Source organism: Syngnathoides biaculeatus, chromosome 8 (genome assembly GCF_019802595.1).
Source record: "Syngnathoides biaculeatus isolate LvHL_M chromosome 8, ASM1980259v1, whole genome shotgun sequence".
NCBI lineage: Eukaryota > Metazoa > Chordata > Actinopteri > Syngnathiformes > Syngnathidae > Syngnathoides > Syngnathoides biaculeatus.
Genome location: NC_084647.1, coordinates 21,618,949 through 21,635,117, shown reverse-complemented (window position 1 = coordinate 21,635,117; position 16,169 = coordinate 21,618,949). Strand labels below are relative to the sequence as shown.

Sequence of the window (16,169 nt, the reverse complement as noted above, 5' to 3'; positions counted from 1 at the left end):
TCTCTTCATTGGACAAAATAAAAAAAATCTCAAGATGTCCTCATATGATGAGAGAGCTTCAAACTCCCGTCAAACACACACTAAAAAAAATGCAGACGAGACAGTTCAAGAAAAATGGTTTGAGCTGCATATTTTCTCTTTTCCACTGGATGTCGCCTGTGTAATGCTTCTACTAATCTAGTTTCTATAGCAACAGACAACACAGCTGTAAAGCATCAAGCTCTTCAACTTGCTCAGATACTAATTAGTTTGGATGGGTCGTTAATGTGAATTTAATATTTAATTTGTTGGACTGTTCATGTGTGAATTCACAACGGGGATCGTTTTGTTTCTTGACTGCCAGTTTAAATTCGTTTTCGCTAGCCGAAAAAATTAAACACAGCATTAGGCTAGCTTGAAACTGCTGGAGCTGACACTAGCTGACGTAAGTGTCTTTAAAAAAAGGATTAATTTCGTTTTGAAATCCTGTGATAACAGACGAACGGCGTCATTATTGTGTTAATGGTGTTTGATATTTGTGCTAGGAGACGTACGTTTAGACAAAACTATCGCCATTTGGATTGAAAATGTCGTCCACCGGCACCCCGGGAGATGTTCTCCAGCAGGTCAACCAGTTGTGGTTCATGTTGGACGACCTTTGCCAAAACGACCCAGAAGCTTACCGCAGCTTCGTGGAGAAACAGGTGAAATCCGGCATTGAGTACAACGCGCCGCCTCAGCTCGACTCGTGTATTCGCACCGACATGTTGGTAAGTTGCCGTCAACTTTTGGGTTGTGCGGACTGCGCAGGCGCGAAGATCAGGTGTCGCTCATTAGCCAAAATTTTCAACTTGACGTCACACATTCCTGTGTCATCCATCCATTTTCTGAGCCGCTTATCCTCAAGAGTTTCGCGGGAGTGCTGGAGCTTATCCCAGCTTTCATCGGCCAGGAGGCAGGGTACACCCTGAGCTGGTTCCCAGCCAAACGCAGGGCACATAGAGACAAACAGCCGCACTCACAATCACACCTTGGGGCGATTTAGAGTGTCCAATTCATGTTGCATGTTTTTGGGATGTGGGAGGAAACCGGAATGCCCAGAGAAAATCCACACAGGCAGTAATTCACAGTTCAACAGATAAATTAATTCCAAAATAGAGAATTGGAAAATGGTAATTCATGAATAACACTGTCCATCGATCCATCAATCTATTCTCTTTCCCGCCTATTCTCACAAGGGTCGCGGAGTGCTGGAGCCTATCTCAGCTGTCAACGGACAGGAGGCTGGGTACACCCTGAACTGGTTGCCAGCCAATCGCAGGGCACATGGAGACAAACAGCCGCAATCACAATCACACCTTGGGGCAATTTAGAGTGTCCAATTAATGGTGCATGTTTTTGGGATGTGGGAGGAAATCAGAGTGCCCAGAGAAAACCCACGTAGAGAACATGCAAACTCCACACAGGGAGGGCTGGGATCGAACCCGGGACCTCAGAACTGTGAAGCCAACGCTTTCCAGCTGATCCACAGTGCCTCCTCTAGTTTATGATTCAAATTCAAAAGTGATGTACAATTATGACCAAAGACGACCTTTTCAAAATTTATGTACATCTAAATCGATGATACCATTGGATAGAGGAGAGTCACACAAATAAAATGAGCCCTAATTTGTAAAAATCATTGGAGGATTTTATGACACTTTTTATGTTGAAATATGCCCAAATATTCAGCCGAGCAATCATTACAAATCATAAGGAAATGTGTACCCTAAAACCTGACTCTTTAATAGAAAAATCCCCAAATGTTTATCAGTGGAGATCGAAATGCACCGTTACATTTAAACAGGCCATTTTCCAGTTATTCAATGGCGATGATCAAACTGAGAGCAAGCAAATCGTCAGCATTATTTCAAAGTTCACAGAAAACAAGAATAATTATCAGGAATCACCACTTAATAGTTTTTTTTATCATCATCAAATCCTACGAACGTGTGATTTTCCACCCCTAATTCGAGGAGCATTTTCTTTGTCAGAACCATAAAAAATCTCAGTCGAATTACTCCCAGGAATGGCATCCACTCAATTCGCCCTGCTTACCTACAAGTTCCACAGGTAATTTTAAAAAGATATACCATTAAAAAAAAAAAAAAAAAAAGCAAAACATCTGGAGTAAGTTTCATGTGTCATTTTTTTGTCATGGTCGTACTGGGAGCCCTAAAGTCTTGCAATTCTGTGAGTTGGGGAAAAAAGAGTGTTTTTGTCGTTGTCGTACTGGGAGCCCTAAAGTCTTGCAGTTCTATGAGTTTGGGGGAAAAAAACGTTGGTAAGTTGCTGCCAACTTTGCACATTTTGTACAGGCCGGAGACAATACTCTTGTGCACTCTAATTTACACGCAAATCACATAAATCATTGTTGTCCCATGATTACGAACTGCATCTACATCAGCTGGTGAATACGCCACACTAGTCATTGAATAAATAAATAACATCTGATTCTTTTAAGCTGAAACTATTATATAAAAATAAAAGTGTACTTTTTCCCATCCATGCTGTGAAGTATATAAATCTGTCCATGTTAAAGATGTTTTATGCGCCAATCACTGCATATTCGGACAATACTACAAAATTGCCATCTCTATTTCGTCTTCACTGACACTAACATGCAGGTTATTACAATGTGGGAGGAAGTCGGAATACCCGGAGAAAACCCTCGCAAGTACAGCAAAGTTGTCCCTCATAAGGATAAGCGATATACCAAATTGATGGATAATGTCACTCTTCTGTGAGACAGCCACTATATATTTAACTTCCAGTTGTTTATGATGAAACTTTTCTGCTGTCTAAACAGGGTCGCACTCATTCACTCTGAGTTTCTATTTAGAGTTTTGGAATTGTTTTCTGTACGGTTGTGGTCTCTGCCCCCATCAGGAACCACCGGGAGGCGTGTTTTACATTAACATATGCAGCTGGAAGCGTGTACCAGCATCCCAAGATCCCAGCAAGCCGTTACCCGTGTACGCTGGAAGCCTGGAAGCACACACAGATGAAGGTCAGTCCTAAAGACGAAGCTGTGCTCAATAAGACCATAAGCTAACATTAAAATAATGTATAAGATGACATAAAAAAGGTTGTGGAATTGCTTGCATAATTTATCTGGTAACTTATTGTGAGTGATTCATATCTCAAATTTTGAAGTCCAGTGTTGCATTCTAGAACTGTGGTGACTGAAGGTCACACCTCAAATTCTGGCTAGTAATCCAAAGATACATACATACATACCTCCAAGAAATGCATAAGTAAAAAAACCAAGTTGGGGCACTCTTAAGTCAAGTCAACACCCCAGCGCGTATCTGGATATATGTAAAACATGTTAATTTTTTACATTCAACATGTTCAGTGGCAAAGTAAGATGGACAAATGTGGGCAATGCAATAGCCACGTCCTGTTGTGTTTTATTTTCCAGGTGCTTACACTGTCCTGGACATCGCATTTAATCCCGAGGTTCTGCATGACTGTAAGAAAGACAAGTCAGAGATGGATCAAATCTACTTGCTGGCTCTGAGCTTCGCCCAGCAGCAGCATGGGCTGAAGTTGTCTCAGCAGTATAATGTCGTTCGCTTTTGCCCCAAAAATGGCCCGGAGGACTTGCGTCGCCGCCTTGGCTTCCACCAGCTGCAGCAGCACCGACTGAATGCAGACAAAGAGATGCATGCCGGTAGGGTAATAAGCTGCTGGAGGCCTTTTTTTGGATTCATGTTCATCTTTAACTTCCCATCACCATCAATAACAATCAAGGTGGTTTTATTTACAGAAAGGCAGAGCCCAGACTCCTTCTTGCAGCGGATCAACTCTCTGCGGCTGGCCAAAGACGACACAGGGCCGCCAGCTGATATTGTCCATCGACCCGCCGTGCGCAAGAAGGGCTTGATCGAGGTAATATCCTCCACCACTGTTGAGGAGCCCAAAAAGCCCGAATACCGACTAGAGGTGATGGACCACGCCGAGGGATTTCCCAGCAAGATGAAGCTGACTGTGGAGCTTCCCAAGATAAGCTCCATGTCGGAGTGGCAGCTCAAGATGTCCAAGGTTAGCCCTGGTCCATATGCTAACAGTGACATATACATGGGACTATTTCTCGGTTAGGCACAGTAAATTAAGGATGATATTTAAAAAGCATTTTTCTGTACAGGATGATGTCTTGTTAGAGGTTGAGGACATCTACTTCTTGCTTCTGGACTTGCCCAAGGCTGTCAATGAAAACACCGCGGTTGCCATCTTTAATAAGCGGAGTAGAAGGCTTACGGTAACGGTGGATGTTTTATGACATCTCCGGACTGGGAAAGATTAACTTGAAAGTCCAAGTAAAATAACGAAAATGCACCTAGGTAACTTCTCTGATGGAAAATAAAGTTGTAGTAACCTGCCAGCCATTTGGATACTGTATTGATAGTCTATCTAGTACCTACATGATACTGTAGGTACTAGATAGTTGATAAAGGAGACACAGCCAAATGGATGGATGGAGTGAGAGAAACAGGCGTGACACCTCTGCTTTCATGTGAAAATCAAAAGGAAGGTAGCGTTATATTAAGTTTTATTGGATCCACATATTTGCGCTAGTGCTTGCTAAGCGCCGTATACTTGATTGTGGATTTGCTGACACAGTGGCACTGGGGACTATTTGTGTTTGGCAACCTGCTCATGCCCCTTTTTACACAGAGCCTGATTTACAAATGGTTACTAGAATCGTTGCACACTTGATTGCTCTTGCAAACAAATGAGGAAGCTGATCAGCTCGCCAGGTACTCAGATTACATTTGGCAAATGGGCGAAATTACCACGCTGTTCCTTTTTCTGGGGAGTGTGAATGCAAACACATTAATTTAGTACATACAATGGGATTTATACATCTTCAGTGTTTTTTTTTTTCCCCAACATGGCTTTCCTAAATTTCAAGCACAGATTTACGCAGGATGGACATATATCCAATTGCTCCACAGTCGACCTTAAATTAAATCTAACAAAACCTTCTTCAAAATTATTTAACCCATAGATTCTTATCTGTATGGTCTATCATGCAACTCTCGATTTTATTTGGGTTTTAAGCTTAAGCGAGGGCTGAGAAAGGTCACTGCATTCATACACACACACACACAGCAATAAAACCTTTACGCTAAAAGACCCCCCAAACAAACATGTATTTGTATTTTTTTTAAACCCGTCTTGGAATCAACTTTATTTTAAAAAAAAACTTGCACATAAAAATCCTGGAGGAATATGTTTCTTTGCCTTATCCACGATGTTTGTTTGCCTTTTCCACTAACACTTCCAATGCCATCACTTGCAAGTTCATTTTGTGTTTTTACAGTGCCCAAATTTTGGATCAGTGACACTTAAAGTGCAAAACCCTCGTTTGAATATGGCAGCCTCCAACACTTTTACATCTGTTGCCAACAGTGCATGCAATCTGTTAAAATGAGTGAAGATACAGTTTTGTGGCTACTATTCAGGAGCTTAGTAAATCCGGTTTTACACTGTCTGTATTCTCATTTATTGTGGCAGAATTTGGCTTTGTTTGAGCTTCAATGATGGTTAAAATCAAACAAAATGTTTACATTATCCTAAACTGTGAATTGTGTTCTACACACAAATTTTATCTCCTGTGTTCTCCTCATGGGAGACAATAGAATGTAGTAAACAAAATCCAATAAATAGCAAACCTGAAATTCTTAAGGGCAGATTGCTTTTCACACCTAAAATGTTCTTGTGGCCTTGCTGTGTGGGCTGAGTTGTTGCTGCATATGTGCCTCCCTATTAAGCAATTAGCGGTCTTTGTTTGTTAATGGAGTGGAGGTGGAATGCCTAAGAGCTGCTGCTGATGCTGCTGGGGGCAACCATTACCGTCAATCTCTGGAATAATTGACAGCAAAATAATCCATACGATAATTAATGTTTATTAAAACGCTGCGTGAGCGTGAAACAGTGACAAAACATCTACTATTTGGCAATCTGGAACTTGTGGGAGAGTGGCAGTGAGCATCCGTTCTTCCATCCATACGATACTATAGTTATTTACAATTTATTGACTAGGAACTGTTACTGACAGATTAACTGATTTCATTTCCACATTTATGAGGTGTAAACAGTGTCTTCCCACGCTTTATTTCAATCCATTGGTCCCAAGTGTTTTCAATCAAGTTCTGCTCCAGTGAACATAACTCGTTGTATCTTTGGAGTGGGGGGTTCTACCTCCTCTCCACATGGTCCTCCTCCACCCATGCGACAATCTTCCCTTCCCAGCCTGGAACCACCGCTCCATCTTGAAATACCTGCAATATAAATATATAAATAAAATTCTCAAGTGGAATAAATTCCTTTTTTTTCTGCTCAAAATTCACCACACAACACCAATACTATGACAACATGAAAAATAGTATTTTATTACCTTTGCAAATCTATTAAAAATACAAATGTTCATAGCCAATGCTTGTTTATTTTGTTGATGCATCTTTGACAGCAATTAAACTGAAGTGTGCGTGAAAATGATTCTACTAACTTGGCACACCTACAGTATATAATAAGTTTGAACAGTTTTGGCTGCTTTCAATTGCAGCATTGATTTTTCGGATCTGTGCTCCGAGACAGTTCTTACTCAGAAGTCTACAGAAAATTAATTTAAATTAAACCATGCAACTTTTCAATATATGTAGACAGGTGTGTGCTTTTCCCAAATGTTGACTTTTAAAATGTAGAAACCTCTTTAGGATGATAGGTGGAAAAAGGATCAACTTTAGCTCTATTTTGAACTTCATGGTGAAGGCTATTAATAGATTGGTGTTTGTGTTTTTTTTAAGGTTTTATTTTATTTTTTTAAATGCCCAAATCTTAAGAAAATGTGTGTTGTCATTATTTGACTAGTTGTCTTATCTGTAAAACTTTGAGGAAGAAAAAAATGAATCAATTTTTAAATAAGGCTATAACAAGAAAAAATCTTGAAAAAATGAAGCAGTGTGAATAATTCCCAGATGCTCTCTATAATTCAAGAAACCACAGACAACGACGCAGTGTTATCAACTTCAACCGGAATGAAGAAGGCGGTACTAATATTAGCACATCACGCTCGATTGCTGGCGCGTTTTATATGCGGCCGTATAATTTCCCTCCCACCTCCTCTTTCACGGTGCCAAACTCCGGGTCAAGAGCTTTGAAGTGGTATCTGAAGCTCCCTTGTCGGTCCACGGCGGCCTTGAAGTCTCGAAGCGTCACCTCGCCCAGCCTGTGAGAACACAGTTGCTAAACATCCGTATCTCTTTGTGGATCCAACATTGGAAAACTTTTACTAGACTGCATGGCTTTAGACGACTACAATATAATATAAATGACTTGTAAATTATTCCTTGTAATGTCCATCCATCCTTATCTATGGCTGGAGCTTATACCATCTGACTTTGGACGAGGTTTACCTTGGACTGGTTTACAGTCACTCGTAAGGTGGGATGATATTATTTGTCAACCTTTATGTCACAGTGGACACCTAAAATTACCCCCCCCCCCCCAAGGTTGTTTAGGTTGGAAATTGATCAAAATATTTAAGGAAAAAAAATACTCAAGAATCCTAAAAATGTCAAATATGAAATGTCAGCATACATCACTGGAGTCATTTAAGCGAGCATCAAAGGATTAGTTTTCCTTTTTTTTGTATTAGGGTCAGCAAAAATGTCGGTTTTATTGTAGTGTATTAACAAAAAAAGTTGTTTTGAAACTTGTGTGATGATCAAAAATGTTCAAAGGTTACTGAATATGCAATGCCATCAGGTTTTTATGCTTCTATGGCAACTAAGTTTGTTAAAATGTTGAAACATTGGCCCAACTTTTACAGCACTGAATTACTGTATTCTCTTTTCTATGAAGTCCTTTGGGCAAGGTTTTACATCCAAGCAAATTGTACTGCAGGTACAATTTTAAGGTTGCAGTGTTTTTTGTTTTTACATACTGGTCTCATATTGTGCGTTTATGTTAATCAGTATCCAAGTCCACTTACCTGTGTTGGTAAGCTATTAATGCTTCAATTTGTTTATCAAATAGTAAAATAAAAATAAAAAAAAAACTGCTAATTTTCCTCAAGTATGGTACGGGTACTTGAATATGTGGATAAAAAGGACAATTATTATGTAGTGCCTAGTGGTGATTTTTTTTGTCCATTTTCTGTATGGGTACAGCCTGGTCTCATTGGCAAATTACAGGGCACATAAGAGAACAATTCATACTCACGTATGAACAATTTTCAGTCTTCAATTAAATTAAGAAGCTTGCTTTGGGAATGTGGTAGGAACCTGGAGTACCCGGAGGAGAAAAAAAATAAAACTAAAGCATGGGGAGAAGATGCAAATTGCACAAAGGAGGGCCTGTGACGAGATTTGAACCTGTGACCTCTCAACTGTAAGGCAGATATGGTACAATTCTGTGATGAAAAAACTGATATGTTGAATACTGTTATAACGCTTTGTGAGTATATTCTCGCTATATGATGAATAACAATATGTATTGATTGACCTTTTGGGAATGTTAATGAGGAAAGGGGTGAGGGAGCGATCGGTGAAGTAGAGCACTTTTGTAGACACGGCAGCATCCAACCCTGGGCTGCTGTGAGAGTGTGCCATTTCTACAAACAATACAAAAAAGACTTTCAAAACATCTCATAGCCAATTGTGTCGCATAAAGCAGTGCAGAAAGAATGCGACTAAGACAGACGATCAATTTTAGTGCACTCACTTGAGCCCTGTGGCCACGAGTCTCGGTCTGAAGAGTTGGCTCTGCGGTGAGGCGATTTAAATTCCTCCTGAAAGAACGTCATCCGTTATTCACCGTGAATGCTCCCACGTCATCTTAGTTCCAAGCGTACCCCTCTGTTCTGTCGTCGTTGGGCGTCTGACGAGTGCAGGCGGTCCATGAGGCTGGAAACGCCTTGCTCCAGGGTGTCCAGGGTGTGATGCTGCGGATCGTGGCCGGAAAAGTTGTCCCTCAAACTTCGCAGGGCTTCCCTCACCAGCTGCAGCTCATCGCTCTGCGACGTCAAATAATGACTCAACAGTGTCAGTACAACGCGGTTCCAGAAATCTTAATGTTGCATTGGATGATTATTTATTATCACAACAAATTCACAAATGCAGACAATCTTGAGGTTTCAATTAACCTAATGTATATTTTACCTATGCAGGCACAAGAAAGCACAGGGTGAACATGACCTGAGCTGAGATTTAAACCCAGAGTTGTGAGGAAGACCTGTTAACCTCTCCTCCACTCTGGTGTCCACAGAATCTTATTTAAAGGTCAAGTGTCATCCCTCTTAACATTCTAAAATAGAAAATGAAATGAAAAATACATATAACATTATTCACTTCAATGTCCATACATAAACATAAATATGAACAGAGAGCGCATCATCCATGCACAAAGTTGCCAAAGTGTCATTCTACATCCAAGTGGTCGCCTTATAGGCTGCATCTACTGTCCATGACGTCACCCCGGACATTCGCCATTGAAAACATGCTGCGGCCCCTACTATGGGGTACGCCCCTTCAGACACGGAAGCTCTTTTCGAAATCAATCAACAATTGAGTGAAGTATCCGGGGCAATATTGTTTCGAGCCATATTTAGATGATATGCGGATCACTTCTAACTAACAACAGACTCCCAAACAGTATGTATGAGCCACCCCGGTCGAAGCCGTGCTCGTCCGCGAGGCACAACGTGGAAGCCTTCGCCGAGGAGCCCGACCCAGCACATCAACACATTTAGCACCCCTCTCATTCATACGTGAATCTTTTGTTACGTTATGAGAGATGGATTATGTGGTCCCCCCCCAAACTATTATTTGTTTTAGTAGCTGTATACACACCTACCTGTCATTTAGAACCAACGAAGCTCACTCACTCGTCCTTTGCACCCATGCAATCCATTTTTCACAACGAACCGGGTCTCTTGGAAACATATGAAGGGTAAATCCATCCTCCCGAGTGTTCGAGCTATATCCAGCAATGCAACGAGCCGGCATTTTGGTTAACACGAAGGAACAACGAGCTATCTTCCTGCAGGTAAAACTGATAGAAAGAAACAAGTCCACTTGAGTGTGCTACTGCCTCTAACGTCACTTCCTCCTTCTTGTCGAAAACATCCCTCGAGAGGAGTTTCATGGCGGGAGTTACAAAAAGCCATCTACGTCAAAATCATGTTTTGTGGTGAAAAAACGGATGGGTCTATACAGGCTGCCGTTTTTTAATTAATAACATACTAAAAATCGTCCATTTCACGACACTTGACCTTTAAGTATCTACATTGTTATTTTTAATTGATTTACCCGGTTGTGGCCACCGTCATGTGCTTTGTGCTGAGCCTCGTCATGCCTTAGCTGCTGCAGCATTCTGTCCTTCCTCCCGAGTTGCTGCTATGGCAACAACAAAACGAAAAAGACGTGTTTCCAGATGCAAAGTACACCTTGAGGTTGTGTTAGCAGGTCTATTTGGAACAAAATACCTCATATTCATACAGCAATTTGTTGCGTTCGCTCAGCTTGTCTTTGAGCACCGCCTGCAAAGTACATCAGATAAATACGTCATCGTCGGACTGATTATGGGCACAACGTGTCACATAATTCTAAATCACTGGTTTTACATTTTCTCCTTCCAACTGCTCTTTGGCCATGTTGCTCCTCAGTAGCTCCTGCTTTAGCTGCAGCACGGCGTCCTCTTGCATGGACAGCCGCTGTTGCAGGGCATCCTGATGAGTGAGAGGAGAAGACCATCATACAGTCATACAATTCAAGAACATCATACATGGACTATCATCACCTATTTCCGTAATGATAAAATTCTATTAAAAAGAATGAGTGCATGTGTAAGGAAAGAAAGCTGTTGAGGACGTCTGGATGTGAATGGACAGGCACGTCAACATTGTGGTAGTTAATGACATTGTACAAATGTTGACATTATGTATACGCATGTATGAGTGAAGGGATAACATCAGAAAGCGATTCACATTGTATGTCCGAAAAATGTTTGTGTAAAATATTTTGTGTTTGATAGTGGGCAACAGATGAACACCCCGAGCAGGTTACGTTATAGTGACTGAATGGGACCAGCTTCTAAAAATATCCTCATTTTTTTCTCTTTTTTTTATTGCACCAATGTGACATGTCACCTCCTCTCTGGGCTTGTGAGTTGTGGGCAGACGATGCCAACGCTTGGTGAATTTTGTTCCGCGATGAGTGTTAAGAATATCGAATGAAATGTACCCGAAGTCACTATGAATTCTTGGGACAACTGCTGAGATCTTATCATTCCCCAACAGCCAATCACAGCAAATCTATTTTCCACATTTAAAAAGCTCATTTACTGTACATGTGACATTAATGGGAAATTCAGCCATCTCAACTGCCGGGCATCAAAGATCAACTGGAATAGATTGAAAAAAGGACTTTCTGGGCAATTTCAACCTAATCATGTTGCAGACCTGATAAAAAAAAAACATTGATGGAAGGTGACCTTTCACGCCTATATGGACAGACAGTTGTCGCCAACATTAGATGTTTACTGTATTTCAATCGACAGACATGTCTGCATTATGAAATGCGTGTAAATGTACAAACAGGTTTATAACAAATTTGAATATTGCACATTTGAATTGATAAATGTCCAAATTATGAGTGTATGTGAATGGAAATATGTTTCCATTGTGGGTTTTACGCAAACCTAAAGACATAAGACAAGAGGCAATGTGGGCTCATGACTATATAGAGCTCGTGCAGGTGATGTCACCATTTTCACGGCACCATATTGCCAGTTAAAAAGAGCTGCTTGACAGTGTGCGGGATATTGAACATATAGAATATTCACAATGCCTGAGACTTGTTGTGCTGTTGTTTATTACAACAGACTTGACACATATCCAAAGAGGTCATTCTATAGTATACCAGCTGAAAAGATGAGAAAAGATCGCCAATTAAACATGATGGATGGTGCCCAAACAAAAACACACGACTGCGTAGCGATCATTTCACTTCAGGTAGGAATTTTTCTTCTCAATCTCAAATTCCCAAGAAATATTTATAATGCCAAGTTGGCTCATTTGAGAACAATGCGTATTTGAAAAAAAAAAAAAAATGTCAGGGAGTCCTCTCCAACGTACACGGAAGCGTGTTGCGGCCACGCGTTAAACTTCGGTAAACCTCTCCCTAACAGACGTTTTTTTGTTTTGTTTGTTTTTTAAATATGAACAACAATGAGTCCAATACATTTTTAAAAAAATAAAATAAACCGTCTGTCGTGGAGAGATTCACGCAGGTTAATGTGTGGCCGCAACACGTTTCCGTGTACGGTGGCTGAAGCCTATCCCAGCGGGTTATTTTCTTTTTTTAAATACGCGTTGGACTCATTTGACAAAAAATGCATATTTAAAAAAAAAAAAACGTCCTTCACGGAGAGGTTTACCAAACTTTAACGTGTAGACACAACACGTTTCCGTGTACGGTGGCTGAAGCCTATCCCAGCGGGTTATTTTCTTTTTTTAAATACGCCTTGGACTCATTTGACAAAAAGTGCATATTTAAAAAAAAAACATCCTTCACGGAGAGGTTTACCAAACTTTAACATGTAGCCGCAACACGCTTCCGTGTATGGAGTAGCTGACTTGCTGCCTTTTTCACCCCCAATAATAGTTTTTGAACACGGGTTTGTGTAAAACCAGGGGTCATTTATTTAAATATTGGTATTTGTATTGAAAAAATCTGAGTGGCTCCATCGCTATGTGGGATTTATTCCTGATTGAGAACAGATCCAGCAACGAAGTATTTGTATGCTTCCGGACTTTTATACGCTTTCAAAGTCTTCTGTGTAAATCTCGTCAACTTACTCACCAGATCCATGTGTAGATCCAAGACAAGCGGAAGCTGGTTAACAGTCCAATTTCTTATCAGCGAAAACATCAACTTCAGCATTAAATCTGGGTCTTCTATGCCAAATGTCTCTAATTATTCCATGTACCTTCGTTTATTATCACCTTCTAAATGTTTAATGGTATCGGACAAAAGTCTGGGAGACGTATTTTCGTTTCGTCTCAACGGACTTAGCATTGAACGATGTTTTGCTTGACCGGCCATATGGGCAGTCACATGATTTCGGTGACGTAGGTGCACGAGGTCTATAGTACTGTTAATATTGGCTCACAGTCACCATAAAGAGTTTCAGGTTTGCGCCGTTATGGCAAAATACACATTATAGAATCTGAAAAACATTGGTCACTACCGTTTAATGGCTTTTCCAGCAGATCATTTTCATTTACCTTGATGGCTTGAATGTGGCGCACATCCTGTTTGTGTCTGAGAAGTTCCCTCTAACAGTAGGACAAATGAAGAGAGATGTTAAAAAAAAAGGGGGGGGGGGCAGCCGAAAAGTTCATTACATTCACTTCATGTACCTTGAGATCAAGGGCCTCCTCCATGCTTTGGTCCAGGCGGCTGCGTGTGAGAACCTTCAGAGCGAAAGAGTTAGAGCATGCTAATTCGCCAACTTCAGAGTTACAATAGATAGATGCTGACAGCGGGGCGAGCAAGATCAGTGAGATTAATTTGCGCTCCCCACACGAGAGTGACGGCGGTGGAACATCAACACAACAGAAGGGCTGAGAGTTCACACTAGCGGCGAGCGCGTCGTCGTGGCTGCTGCAATGTTTTCACGGGTTAGCGGAGACAAGATGGAGGGGGCACAGTACCAGCTGCTGCTCGCCATTAGCCCGGTTGTCTCCCAAGCTCACAGATCCACCCTGGTCATCCTCTGGGAGAGAGCCGTCGAGGAGCAAAGCCTGCGGATAAACATACGCACTAAATGTCATTAAAGTCAATTATCAACTCATTTTCTTTCACCAGTTCAGGCTGGTCACAGAGAGCTGGAGCCAATGGCAAATTATTTTCGGCAAAAGGCCGAGTGAAACCTGGATGGGTTGCCATCCAACTACCAGGCACACATAGATAAACGCTCATTCAGACTTGTACACGATGCGGTACATGTTGAATGTAATTTTTCCACATCTTGTAATGCCCTTTTCTGTACTCTCTCATCTTGTTCTATTGGTTGGTTATTGCATGCCCTCGTCACAATCCCCCCCACCCAACCATAAATGGTAACACGATCTGACTGTTGTAATGTGTTCAAATATCTAGACCAGGGGTGCCCAGACTTTTTTACCCCAAGATCTACTTCTCAAGCATCCAGCCTCCCACAATTGCCATCATTTTTTAGAATGACCAATGATGAAATAGAATGACCAAGTCACAAAGATCTACCCACTACAAAAATGCAAAACATTTATTTTAAAGCATATTGAGGATTCTTTATGTATAAATGTATGTTTGTGTGCCTTGCATAACCGCATGAGCCAATATTACATGTAACATAATTAACATTAAACATTTTTTGTAACTATCTGAGATCACATTGATGATCACTAAACACCATACGAATGAAAATGCACACCTGGGCTGTGTCACTCATGTCAGTGGATTCATCCAACTGCAGTGAAAAACACTCACAATCTTCGATGTCCTTCCACACATCAACCATGGCTTCACATTGCTGTGTAACTCCTTTACAGCTGCAGATATTTTATTGAATATAATATTTCCGCCTTATTTTTAAAAGATCGGAACAACGAGTCAGCTATGCCTCTTTTATGTGTGATTTGACGAAACCGGAAACGATGGCGGCGGCTTTCGCTGTTGAACAATATTGTGTGAAAAGTGACTTTGGGATTATAGTTCATTCACGTTTCTCATTCTCATCTTGCTTTTCGGCGGAATGTCAGTGTCCTATTTTCCATAAACATTTCGAAGATGCCATTGCACATTTCATTACACTGGCAGATGAGGCAAACACACTTCTAAAATGACATTGTGAAAAAAAGTCCGCCTCATATTCCGTATGAAAGTGATACGTTTTTGTCTTTTTTACTGCAGCATCCATACTCATGTTTATTAAGATTTCCTAAGCGAGATCTTAAAATAGGGGGGAACTCGCCGACAGCCTGTTTTCCTATACTGTCATTGTTTGCACATGCGGGTTGACCTGAAGGTCAGAAAAATATGGCTGATGTCTTTTTTTTTTCCCTCTCGGAGCGCCGTCGCAATCGTCCGAAACTGATCGCAATTGAAGCATTGAGCACCCCTGATCTAGTCTGTATCATTATTGTTCTGCTGTGGTTCTCCCCCCTCTACCCATTTGTCTGTCCCCTAAAATATTTTTTTGTCCTGCTGCATTTTTAACAAACATCAGCAAAATAAAATGAAAATTTCTCTCTCTCTCTCTCTCTCTCTCTCTCTCTCTCCTCTCTCTCTCTCTCTCCTCTCTCTCTCTCTCTCTCTCTCTCTCTCTCTCTCTCTCTCTCTATATATATATATATATATATATATATATAATATATATATTTTTTTTTTTTTTTTTTAAATTATCTTTTTAAATGGTAAAAATAAAAGGGAGGGTAGGTTTAAAAAAAACATTTAGGACGCAATCAGCCTTCTAAAATATTTTGCATGTTTAATGCATTGATATGATGTATTAGTCCAGAGAGTAATGAAACATTTGCACTCTATTCTAGTTTATTGAGCTGCACCTGCAGATTTATAGACCAGAATATGTATTTATATATTTGCTTTACGGGTAATATTTAAGACTAACGTGTCCAATTTGATCAATTGCCGTGTGCAGGCAAGGACATTATTCTTGTGAACATCCACAAATATCCTGTAAAAAAAAACATTTGCTTAATCAATGCCTTGTGTTTTGCCATAAATTTAGTATCGCCCCCAGAGGTCTTTATGAAAACTGAAATGGCCCCAAAAAGTTGCTGATGTACCTGAAGGCAGAACACCATCCTCCTGGCCTCGTGCATTTCCTTCTCCAGTTGCTCCTGGTGGATGTCCAGCTGCTCCTCCCAGGACTTGGCTTCCTCTCGCACTTCATGAGCAAGGGAGGGGCACAGCCCACAGAGAGACGTCTCCTCTGAAATGCGTATGTGTCAGTGGTGTGAAGCGTAATAGAAATACTTGGGCCATAAAAGGACAAATTTGATATCTGACTAACAGTTCCATTGCTAATACATGGGTTTGCTGCATGTAGTTCAAACGACACAGCCAAGCACTGCT

General features: G+C 40.9%; 2 protein-coding genes and 1 long non-coding RNA gene across 9 annotated transcripts in view; 1 reads left to right on the top strand and 2 right to left on the bottom strand.

The window, feature by feature from the left end:
• Positions 1 to 802, bottom strand: part of LOC133505039 (uncharacterized) — a 106,025-nt gene extending 105,223 nt beyond the window's left edge. For all 6 annotated transcript variants that reach the window (XR_009796130.1, XR_009796133.1, XR_009796129.1 and 3 more), the window contains exon 1: positions 663 to 802. This is a non-coding gene — a long non-coding RNA (uncharacterized LOC133505039). The remainder of the gene's footprint in view (positions 1 to 662) is intronic.
• pih1d2 (PIH1 domain containing 2) lies at positions 169 to 4,405 on the top strand. Its single transcript, XM_061827896.1, has 6 exons — positions 169 to 424; positions 525 to 749; positions 2,908 to 3,028; positions 3,443 to 3,694; positions 3,791 to 4,065; positions 4,169 to 4,405. Exons 2-6 carry the CDS (start codon positions 567 to 569, stop codon positions 4,301 to 4,303), a joined length of 966 nt encoding a protein of 321 aa, XP_061683880.1. The 5' UTR covers positions 169 to 424; positions 525 to 566; the 3' UTR covers positions 4,304 to 4,405.
• A 150-nt stretch (positions 4,406 to 4,555) lies between these two features.
• Positions 4,556 to 16,169, bottom strand: part of dixdc1a (DIX domain containing 1a) — a 23,759-nt gene continuing 12,145 nt past the window's right edge. The window contains exons 4-15 of one of the 2 annotated variants that reach the window (XM_061827894.1): positions 15,881 to 16,026; positions 13,745 to 13,834; positions 13,451 to 13,504; positions 13,316 to 13,366; positions 10,652 to 10,756; positions 10,514 to 10,567; positions 10,338 to 10,424; positions 8,882 to 9,043; positions 8,752 to 8,818; positions 8,533 to 8,641; positions 7,147 to 7,255; positions 4,556 to 6,308 (exon numbers count right to left, since the gene is read on the bottom strand). In XM_061827894.1, the coding sequence (XP_061683878.1) occupies positions 6,225 to 6,308; positions 7,147 to 7,255; positions 8,533 to 8,641; positions 8,752 to 8,818; positions 8,882 to 9,043; positions 10,338 to 10,424; positions 10,514 to 10,567; positions 10,652 to 10,756; positions 13,316 to 13,366; positions 13,451 to 13,504; positions 13,745 to 13,834; positions 15,881 to 16,026 (1,118 nt within the window). In that variant the 3' untranslated portion in view covers positions 4,556 to 6,224. The remainder of the gene's footprint in view (positions 6,309 to 7,146; positions 7,256 to 8,532; positions 8,642 to 8,751; positions 8,819 to 8,881; positions 9,044 to 10,337; positions 10,425 to 10,513; positions 10,568 to 10,651; positions 10,757 to 13,315; positions 13,367 to 13,450; positions 13,505 to 13,744; positions 13,835 to 15,880; positions 16,027 to 16,169) is intronic. The other variant, XM_061827895.1, reaches the window with a different exon arrangement.

What these genes read in the sequence shown, in the direction of transcription:
- pih1d2 (XM_061827896.1), top strand. Translation starts at nt 567, where the DNA reads ATGTCGTCCACCGGCACCCCGGGAGATGTTCTCCAGCAGGTCAACCAG. An exon ending in GTATTCGCACCGACATGTTG is followed by an intron (nt 750 to 2,907) that starts GTAAGTTGCCGT and finishes TGCCCCCATCAG; the next exon opens with GAACCACCGGGAGGCGTGTT. An exon ending in GGAAGCACACACAGATGAAG is followed by an intron (nt 3,029 to 3,442) that starts GTCAGTCCTAAA and finishes TTTATTTTCCAG; the next exon opens with GTGCTTACACTGTCCTGGAC.